The sequence below is a fragment of the Podarcis raffonei genome, chromosome 13, assembly GCF_027172205.1.
Source record: "Podarcis raffonei isolate rPodRaf1 chromosome 13, rPodRaf1.pri, whole genome shotgun sequence".
Classification (NCBI taxonomy): Eukaryota; Metazoa; Chordata; class Lepidosauria; order Squamata; family Lacertidae; genus Podarcis; species Podarcis raffonei.
Window position 1 is genome coordinate 48,134,933 of NC_070614.1, and position 9,347 is coordinate 48,144,279.

Consider the following 9,347-nt stretch of genomic DNA (forward strand, 5'->3'; position numbering starts at 1 on the left):
TTAATTCTTTCTCCTTATTAGTTGCTCTCTGTTGTTGAGCTCAGGCCTCAGCAAGATAATGTAGCATTTCGGGACAAAGATGCAGCCCAGTAACCCAGCACTGGAGGCCAAGATGGAGAAGATCTCCACCATCACCATGTATTTCCCTTTGGTGCTCAGATAGGTAGGGACAAAGCACAGCCAGACACTGCAAAAGAGCAACATGCTGAAAGTAATGAACTTGGCTTCATTGAAACTGTCAGGTAATTTGTGGGCCAGGAATGCTGCCAGGAAGCTGAAGAAAGCGAGGAGGCCCAAGTAGCCCAGGACACAGGAAAAGAGGGTCACAGACCCTTCATTGCATTGCACAGTGATTTCTTCTATTAGTGAGTGCATGTCTAAATCTGGGAATGGAGGAGTAGTGGCCAACCAGAGAGTGCAAAGACTTGCCTGGATGAGGGAGCAGGAAAGGACAATGGAGTTGGCCAGTCTTTTCCCCACCCATTTCCTCATGCTGGACCCTGGTTTGGTGGCCATGAAAGCTACAATTACAGTAATAGTTTTTGCCAACACACAAGAAACAGCCATGGAGAAGATGATGCCAAAAGCAGGTTGTCTGAGAAGGCAGGCCACTTCTCCTGGTTTGCCAAGGAATAGCAAAGAAGATTGAAAGCAGAGCAGAAGAGAGATGAGGAGAGTGTAGGTGAGATCTCGGTTGTTGGCTTTGACAATGGGTGTATCTCTGTGCTTCACAAAAACTAAAAGCACAAAAGTTGTGACAATGGAGAAAGAAAGAGCAATTGAGGCTAAGCTGATCCCCAATGGTTCTCCATAAGAAAGAAATGTGATTGTTTTGGAGATGCAACCATGTTTGTTCCTGTTTGGATATTGGTCTTCTGGGCATCTGAAACAGTCATCCATATCTGAAAAACAGAAACAAGTCAAATTCCAAATGTAATTCATATAGTTCCTCTGCCTCCCAGAAACTCAGCAGCTCAGAAACAGTATTTTGAATGTTATTCCTTGAAAGTCTATGGGTTTTAAACCCCTATTTTAACAGTTTAAAGGGGTTGCAAATCCCCTTGTGTGTTCTCACTGACTTGAATGGGAGAACGATCGTTTTGACTCTTTTAGGGCTTAAACTCAAATCAATGTAGAATGTATTGCATGAGACTCATTCATTTTTTCAAAATGCCCTTTGATATATAATGCAAGTCAACAAAGAAACATTGCAAACAGCATGCAATCAGACATTAATAAGTATGTTTTAGGCCCCAAAACAGTTCTCTTATGAAAATAAAAATGAATTCTTTGTCACAAACCATTCCGGTCTGAAATTTTCCCTTCTGGACATGGAGCACAATCATAGCAGCAAAATTTTTCTCCTTCCTTCCTTTTCTTCTGATGACCAGGGGAGCAGCAGTCGTTACACACAGAAATAGGCACCACCTACTCATAACCAAGAAAGAATTTTCTTTAAATTACATATTATTTAATTTATTTGTTTAATTTTGCTTGTGAACATGAAATCAACTCATCCCGGGAACTTTAAATATAATCTTAGAGGCCTAATCATTGATTTATCTGGCTCTTTATTATTACAGGCCAGTGATATTATCAATTCCTACTTAGACATGCAGAGGATTGAACCTGAGGGATTTGTTTATCAAACATTTTGTTATACAAATGAGGTTTGGATTCTGTTCAATGGAATAGAGAGAGAGAGAGCAGGGCCCACAATAATACCCCTGGATCCATACCTGGTTAAAACCCTTGTGCCATGTTATCATGTCCTCATGAATGATGATTTTTCTTGATTCAAGAGCATCGTCACCCACTTGTCCAACTTTCACTCGAAGGAAGGACTTGTTGGGGAATGTAACTATGTTCATGATGTCAAATAAACCTCCCATTTGCTTTTTACCATTGAAGCTCAGAGTTTCTCCAACTGAGTTGTTGAATATAATGCCAGAAAGAAAAGAGTGGAGCTAATTGAGAAGGAGATTTTAGATGAACTGATTAGAAATGAGAAAGAATTAGTTTAAAAACCTGGAAAAAGTTCCATTAAGTAAGCAATAAAAGTGTAGTAATCACAGTATTCAATGAAAGTCAATCAAGAGATAGAATGGAAGTTTTTTATTTTTTTATTTTTAATATGCAAACAATCCAGGAAAACTGCTGGCTTGGCAACTGAGGGGAAGATAGGGCTTGCAAGTGATAAGCAAGCTGAGTATAGAGGGTAAGATAGTGGATAATCCGAAAGACATAAGGAAACAATTTTAAAAATACCATGCAAAATTATACTGAGCAGACTCTGAAAATAAAGAGAAAATACAAGACTATCTAGAAAAAAATTAAATTCCACAAATATCTAAAGAGAAAATGATTCAATTAAACGAGCTGATAACGGCAATTGAGGTGGAAGCCAAGACTGGTAAAATGCCAGGGCCTGATGGGCTCTCAGAAAAATATTGCAAAAAACAAAAAAAAAGGACTTTCTGGTACAACCATTAACAGAAGTACTGAGTGAAATGTTAAAGTTAAGCAAAGTACCAGATACTTGGAAGGATGCCTACATTGTCTTAATCCCAGAGCAAGACACAAATTTATTGTCAGTTAAAAATTATAGACCAATTTCCTTACTAATTAATGATTAAGAGATATTTGCCAATATATTAGCCAATTGATTGAAAGTGTCTTAGCAGAAATAATTCATCATGACCAGGCCAGATTTCTACTAGGTCACCAAATGAAGAATAATATAATGAATATAATAGACATTATTGAATATCTGGAAGTAAGAAATGAGAAAGTAGAGGCCTTAATGTTTATAGATGCTGAAAAGGCCTTTGACAGCGTTTCCTGGGCCGTTATGAAAAAAATGATAGAAAAAATGAATCTTGGGGAATTATTTGGGAGAGGACTAGATGCAATTCACTCTGAACAACAGGCAATGTTGATTGTTAATAAGGCTGTAACAGAAAAGTCCAAAATAACAATGGAGACAAGGCAAGAATGTCCCCTCTCACCATTATTATTCATTTTAGGATTAGAGGCCTTGGCGAGGGAGATAAGAGCTTGCAAGCTTTAAATTAAATTTAAATGAGACTAAGGTTTGGTTAAAGATATGACGGAGCAAGGAAAAAGGGAATTATAACAGAAAACAGATTTAGTTATACATAAAAAAAGTAAAATACCTAGGAGTTTAGTTAACAGCTAAGAATATTAATCTATATAAAGACAATTATGAGAAAGTACGGAAAGAAACAAAATGAGATTTAGAGATATGGGGAAGAAAGGACCTATCATTTTGGGGAAGAATGTCAGTGATAAAAATGAATGTACTGCCAAGAATGTTATTTTTATTTCAATCAGCCCCGGTAACAGGCAGTGTCGGATGCTTCGAGCAGTGGCAAAAAGACATATCAAAAAAGAACTTCTAGAAAATAATATCAAGACTCTGTCAGAAATGTATAACTTGCTCCTAGAATGGCATATGAAGGATGAACATGTTAAATTGGCTATGATAAACTGGGCAAAGGACTTAGGACACAACATACAACTGGCAGATTGGAAGAGGCTATCGAGGCTATCGAGAACAGATTTGAAATTCAAAGCATGTTGTATGCCAAAAGAAAATTACTTGAAAATGATATACCGGTGGTATCTGACTCCTACTTAGTTATCCAAAATGTATAGAACAAGCTTCAAATTTGTTGGAAGTGTAAAGAAAAGGAGTGTACTTTTTATCATATGTGGTGGACATGCAAGATAACAAAGTCTTTTGAGGAATTGATACATAATGAATTGGGGGGGAAATGTTTAAAATACCATTTGTTAAAAAACCAGAAGCATTCTATTAGGAATTACAGGTTCCGATATCCCAACAGACATTACATTTCATTTATTACGGCCATAGGCCCATACAGGTAAAAACAACACATAAGTGACAGCTTGTGCCGTAGGGGAAAACCACTAAAACACCACTATAACAATAAAATACTATAAGATGGAAAGGCACACTACGCCTTAATTAGCTTGTAGTGCTCCTTGGCGTCGCTTTTGGGAAAGGACAGCGACCAGGAACCTGGCCACCTTCAGGGTCGTGTGGTTATCCTTGTCCTGCAAGATTTGGGCAAGGTGGAATTTTGGTGGGGTACCCTCTAGTTTCTGAATGATTGATCCCAACAGACAAGAGAAGACTGTTTATGTATGCGACAACAGCTGCAAGAATGCTACTAGCCCAAAGATGGAAAGAACCAACAGTTCCGAGGAAGGAAGAATGGCAAGCCAAACTGCTGGACTATGCTGAAATGGCAAAACTGACTGGGAGACTCAGGAATCAAGAAGATAATGACTTTTAAAAAGAATAGGAGGAAATTATAATTTACTTAGGAGACCATTGTGAGCAAATAAAAAGGTTATCTGGACTTTAGAAACAACTTGTAAAGAAACGGGGGGGGGGTGGACCACGGATAATTCAGAGAGATGAAAACTGTGGATTATATGTAGTTTTAGAAAAATTATGTTAAGGGGACGGGGTCAACACAATTTGACTTATACCATTTCCCCCCAGTGTAGGTTCTGCCGGGTTTGTGGGTCATGTGAATGAACTGAAAGGGTTTTTCAATGGGAGTAATTCTGACCCTGCCTTCCATCACCTCAACAAGACCCCTCTTTTGTAACCCATCACAGCCTGAGCTCAGCCAGTGTGGCAAAGTGAACCTGGGATGGAGGGCATATACCATTGTATCTGCTCTTATCCCAGATGATCTGGGCTTTGAATTGCTCCCTATGTGTGGAAAATTACCTCTTATTCCCCAAAAGAGATGGTAACTGGATGATATTGTAATGTCATGCAAAACGTACATGAGATGATGTGAACATACACAACATACATCTCTACATTACGATTACGATTACAATATATTTATTGTCACTGTGCCATGCAGAACAATGAAATTGAAAAACTACATAAAACTACATAAAACTACCACAAAACTACATAAAACTACCACAAAACTACATAAACTACTACAAAACTACATAAAACATTCAAAAACCCCTAAAAACTCTAAAACCCCATTTTAAAATACATTATACTATAGAGACCCCTAATGCTGCGTTTAGAACCAGAATTGCATTTGCATAGCAACTGTTTCTCAGGCGGCTAGTCCTGGCCTTTATAACCCTATACCTTCTTCCAGAAGGCACAAGCTGAAAAAGATCATTTCCAGGGTGTGTACTATCCTGCGCTATCTCTGCCGCTTTCTTATGGCACCTGGCAGCATAGATTTGATCTAAGGTGAGAAGAGTGCACCCAATTATTCTCTCTGCAGTCTTTACAACCCTGGATAGCATTGTTTTCCCCCTGGCCATGCAGCTCCCAAACCACACACACAGACCATAAGTTAGTACGCTCTCCACAGTGCAATGGTGAAATGCCATCAACAGGTCCTTTGAGAGATTGTTTTTCCGGAGGATTCTCAGAAAATATAACCTCTGCTGTGCTCTCTTCACCAGGTCTTTGCTGTTCTCTCCCCAGGTTAGGTCGTCTCTCAACTCCATTCCCAGAAATCGAAACACCGAGACTTGTTTCACGCACTTCCCCTCAATAATAAGTGGCTGAATATTCAATCTACATTTCCTAAAGTCCACAATGATCTCTGTTGTTTTCTTTAAGTTAAGGAGTAAGTTTGTTTTTCCTGCACCACTCCCCCAGCTGCTCAACTTCCTTCCTATAGGCCCCAGGTAGTTGGACTAGATGAACCTTGGGATCCCTTCCTACTATACTATTCTATGATTCTAAGTTTGTCAGTGAGTACAATTAATAATCCCGTTTTATCGGCTATTTGTGGAGGATAAACTGGATGCAGCCCCACCTTGGACTATTCAATCCATTGGATAAAGAAAATTTTGATTTCAACATATTACCTGCAAAGACAGTTGGTCTTGAAGTTCAAATTTCTTATCCCAGACCATTCCTTTTTGCTTCGATCTGCTTGAGTACATGGCATGCAAAGCATGAGCCACAACATAGACAGCATTGTAGATACTGTAGCTTTGGCCAGTCATGCCCATCTCAAACTGAGGCGTAGGAAGGCTCTCCAGTCTCTCTTCCCCAGTACATGGTTCATTGCCTTCCACTGGCACACTGGAGTTTGGGAATGTACATTCAAATGCTTCCTCCCAGAACTCTTGCAGAAAACCATCTCCTTCTGTTTTATCAGGTTTTAAATTCTGAAGATATTCATTGAATTTTAGAATCTCTTTTGAGTGAATTGTGAAAGAAATTGCACCTTGAAAGAGCTCAAGATCCTTTACTATGAAATCAATTTGGGTTGTTATGATCCATACCTTCCTAAATGGTGAGCTTTCCTTATTTTCAAACTCACGTAGAAATATAATAGATCTCATCCATATAATGGTCAAAGATTCTCCAAAGAGTATACATGCACTGATTTTATCATTGGCTAAAGAGAGAGAAATATGCCTGAGCATACCAGTTGTTTCACTCAGCTTATCTATCCGGCCTATTTGTGGTATTTTTTGGTTAAAGGCTGAACAAATTCCATGCTCGGAAAGCAATGATTCCAGGGTCCGCACAAAGTTCTCTCCATCGTCACCCTCTGCAACAAGAAGTCCAGCCCATGTCCATCCAAAATACTTCAGTAAGTTGATTATCCCCATATACTGATGGCTGTCATTGGGTACCATGTGGTAAAAGGAGATGAACTGATCTGCATCACCCTCCACAGGGGGAAAGTTCCATATGTAAGCTAAACGGAAGTGTACAGACATGATAGATTTATGTCAGGATAAACCTTCATTTTGAGCATGTACCTGTTCATTCATCACAGGTAGGGTTTGAGGACAGATCAATCCGAATATTTGTAAAGATATCAGGGACGCGGGTGGCGCTGTGGGTTAAACCACAGAGCCTAGGACTTGCCAATCATAAGGTCAGCAGTTTGAATCCCCGTGACGGGGTGAGCTCCCGTTGCTCGGTCCCTGCTCCTGCCAACCTAGCAGTTTGAAAGCACATCAAAGTGCAAGTAGATAAATAGGTACCGCTCCGGCGGGAAGGTAAACGGCGTTTCCGTGTGCTGCTCTGGTTCGCCAGAAGCAGCTTAGTCATGCTGGCCACATGACCCGAAAGTGGTACACTGGCTCCCTCGGCCAATAAAGCGAAATGAGCGCCGCAACCCCAGAGTCGATCTCGACTGGACCTAATGGTCAGGGGTCCCTTTACCTTTACACTACAGTGAAGCTTTATTATTATTATTATTATTATTATTATTATTATTATTATTACTGCTACTGCTGCTGCTACGATTAAAACTAATATTCCAAAGGAATCCCAGCCAGTAATCTTGCTGCTATATTGATGTTTAAGTCTTCTTCCTAGGGAGCCTCAGTGACAGCCTTATTGGCAATGGAAGAATGTAAAATATGACAATCCATATATGTCCCCCCCCATTCATCGCTCCTACCTGTGGAATTTTGTAGAGGCCTATGGTGTCGGCAATAAAAAAGGAGGTAACAGAGCTAAGTCCTCCAATGATGGCTACGAGGTTTTTTTGAGTGTCACATATATAGTTGGGGACAAATCTACGTGATTTGAAAAGTAGGTCCAGAGTAGTCCGATAGGTCATCATTGCATCGTAATAACTATCATAGATGTGGAATCCAAGGGTGAGATTTGGCAAGATCTTTTGATTCTTGTTGATTTCTTTTACAGCAAATGCCAAGGCAAGGGTATGCTGGTAGAATTTTGTCACCATGCTGCAAATAAAATTATTTTTTCAAAATTTCAAGTGGAAATTGTGGGTTTCTGGCTTAGCCAGAAATGCACCCTGCAGCTTTGTCCCAGGTGGCCAATATGCCCCTTTAAACACTCTGATGGTTTTTGGAGTAGGCTTGAGATCACCCAAGTATGTTGCAATCACCATTCCTTGACCTGGATAGAGTCAGAGGACTCAGTTATGGGCAGGTAGAGTGGCGAGATGCAGCCAGACATCTTCATTGACTCTGCCATTGTAAGTCTCAGAATGCAAGAGTGTAAGTGGCTGACTTCCACTAACTTGATTAAATTAGATTCTTTTTAAAAAGTAAGTACACTGTTACAGAAAAATGTGAGGTATTTACTGCAAACTGCCCAGACAGAAAGATGAGTTTTAGCTTTAATGGCAGCTGAAAGAAGACTGATTTAAATGAGGCTCTGGCAGCATTGAAAACGATCCTGGGACCAACACCAGTGCACTGCCTCAACTTTCATTAAATATACAGGAGTTAAGAAAAAGAACAGTCTCTGTTGAGGAGACAGTCAAAAAATGGGGTGAGAAGAATTACCAAGTTAAGAAAAAACTGGATATTATAGCATTGAAAGGTGAAAAAGAAAAACCAAAATATCAAATAGTGGTTCTAGAAATGCCTCAAAAAGTATTCTTCCTAAAAAAATATTGGAAATCCAAGAACAAGATGAAGACAACTTAAATCGAGATTAGCATAAGAAGTTCAAATTTCTTGAGATGGAGGAGACTTGATGCCCTCATTGACAGTCTTGCACATTAAGTCAGAAAATGCCAAAGCAGAAAACTGTCAGGATATTGTTTGGTACAATTTACGTCAAGGGCTATAAAGGATAGAATTTTACAAACTCTTCAAAAGCAACCTACACATTGAAGGACATAGAATTACAATTCTGAAAGAAACTCCATGAAGAATTTTAAAGAAAAAGGATTATATATGTCCGGCAACTACTCTCAAAAATAAAGGATTGGTCTGTTAATCTTTTTGAGTTTATTTAAATGCTGAAAATAACTTTCTCAATCCACTTAAATTATGTACAGTACATAATACTTTAATAAAGACTTGAAATCAGTTAGACATAACACGAAAGAAAAGGGGATTTGAAGGGATAAGTGGGGAGACACTTACTATGGAAATGTGAACATATTCTGTGAAGGCTGTTCTTTGAACAAAAGTTCATCAAATACATAAAAGATCTGAGAAGAAATCCCACCAATGATGAGGTCACCTGGCTGGTACCACTCATGGGGAACAGGAACAGGATAACTGGTGGGACAGCTGGTAGTATTTGCATTGTAGACAAAAGCCACTTGCAAAAGCAGCAACAGAAATAGATCAAGCATCCTTGCAGTGCAGCATATTTCCCCTTCCCACAAGCCTCTTAAGAAGTGGATACTGGAAAGTCTCATGAGTTTTCCTTAATGGAACAAATTATAATAAATTGGAAAATTGCATGGAGAGATAATAACTTTTTCAGAGTTTTAACTCATAGTGACACTTTTTAACAATCACCATCGTCATCATAATGACTCCATGTTGCCTCTGCCCCTGAGTGG

At 39.3% G+C, this 9,347-nt stretch overlaps 1 protein-coding gene across 1 annotated transcript; it reads right to left on the reverse strand.

Moving 5' to 3' along the window:
- LOC128399199 (vomeronasal type-2 receptor 26-like) lies at positions 1-7,763 on the reverse strand. Its single transcript, XM_053360445.1, has 4 exons — positions 7,473-7,763; positions 1,740-1,967; positions 1,302-1,428; positions 1-902 (listed from the first exon to the last, which is right to left on the reverse strand). Exons 1-4 carry the CDS (start codon positions 7,761-7,763, stop codon positions 1-3), a joined length of 1,548 nt encoding a protein of 515 aa, XP_053216420.1.
- Between the last annotated feature and the right edge of the window lie 1,584 nt (positions 7,764-9,347).